Source organism: Ipomoea nil, unplaced genomic scaffold (genome assembly GCF_001879475.1).
Source record: "Ipomoea nil cultivar Tokyo-kokei standard unplaced genomic scaffold, Asagao_1.1 scaffold0146, whole genome shotgun sequence".
Lineage (NCBI taxonomy): Eukaryota > Viridiplantae > Streptophyta > Magnoliopsida > Solanales > Convolvulaceae > Ipomoea > Ipomoea nil.
The window spans coordinates 753,677-754,857 of NW_017616574.1; the positions used below are offsets into that span (position 1 = coordinate 753,677).

The window sequence follows — 1,181 nt, forward strand, 5'->3', positions numbered from 1 at the left end:
TTTTTCTGAGTAAGAGTTAAAAGTATGACTTGGATTGGATTTAAATTAATTTTATATATCATATATTATATATAGTAATTTATTTTCTCGATGTATGGAACTATGTAAGTGGTTGAATGAGTGAAACATGACTATTATATTAGAAAGTCAATAGTTCAAATCTTGTCGAAAACACCCTTTCAGTAGCACATATATATTCCTTATGTATATGCATTCATGAAATTTTAATATCATAAAATAATCATCATCATCATGCATACATAAAAATTGATAAAACAAAGATTTATAATAATTAAATAGAAAGCCATTTTGATGGAACCATAAAATTATATTCTTAATAATTCAGATACCTTAAATCTAAATTAAAGGGTGGATTTTAAATTCTTATTGGTATTTCTTAATATTACAGTAATTATATTAATTAATTAACTAATTAATATTCAACCAACCACGTCAACCTGGGCAGTGCAAGACAGCAATCTCCGGAAAATGGAAGCCATGGCCCGTCGAAACCTAAAACATTTCTTTTTTCTCCGGCCATGTCCTCCGCCGCCGCCGCCGCCGTCTCCAGACGTCTTCTTTCTCCCCGCCGCCTCTTTCCGCGCTCTGCCGCAGCACATGGCGGTTTCCTCCTCCTCCTCCTCCTCGGCACGGTTGCGGCCGTCTTCTTCCCGTGAGAAAGTGTAGCTTCTCAGATACAACTGCCGGCATGAGATGCTGTCCACCACCCTCGGGTGGCCGGCGGCGGCGGCGGAGCGCACGGTACAGGTGACCGAGCGGATGAACTCGGCGTCGGATTCCGGCCATTTGTAGAGGTTCTCGTAGGTGGCTCTCACGACGACGGGGGCCCTGGCGTCTTTAACGCAGCTTGAAACGCAAACGGACGCCATCTTTAATTTTCTGGTCTGCGTCTTCAATTCCGATCTCACTCTGTGTAGGATTGGATGGAGAAGAAGAGTGTGAGTCTATATAGAACAGGAATGGGATTGTGTGTCGCAGGTTTAATGATGTTTTGGGGTGTGTTGTAATATTACGTTGATGCGTTTTGGATTTATTAGGTTGGTGTCGGATGAATGAAGATTGCCATGATTTGGCATCATATATGGGATGGTGTGGCAGTGGTAGATCGGAATCCCTTCTATACTTTCCCACTTTTTTGTCTCTGCATTTATTATGCACAC

General features: G+C 41.4%; 1 protein-coding gene across 1 annotated transcript; it reads right to left on the minus strand.

Moving 5' to 3' along the window:
- Nucleotides 1–440: 440 nt before the first annotated feature.
- Nucleotides 441–890, minus strand: LOC109173825. The gene has a single exon (XM_019323143.1). The coding sequence runs from the start codon at nt 888–890 to the stop codon at nt 441–443; it is 450 nt and encodes a 149-aa protein (XP_019178688.1).
- Nucleotides 891–1,181: the final 291 nt, after the last annotated feature.

Excerpts from the sequence above, each read along its gene's own strand:
- LOC109173825 (XM_019323143.1), bottom strand. The coding sequence starts at position 890 with ATGGCGTCCGTTTGCGTTTCAAGCTGCGTTAAAGACGCCAGGGCCCCC.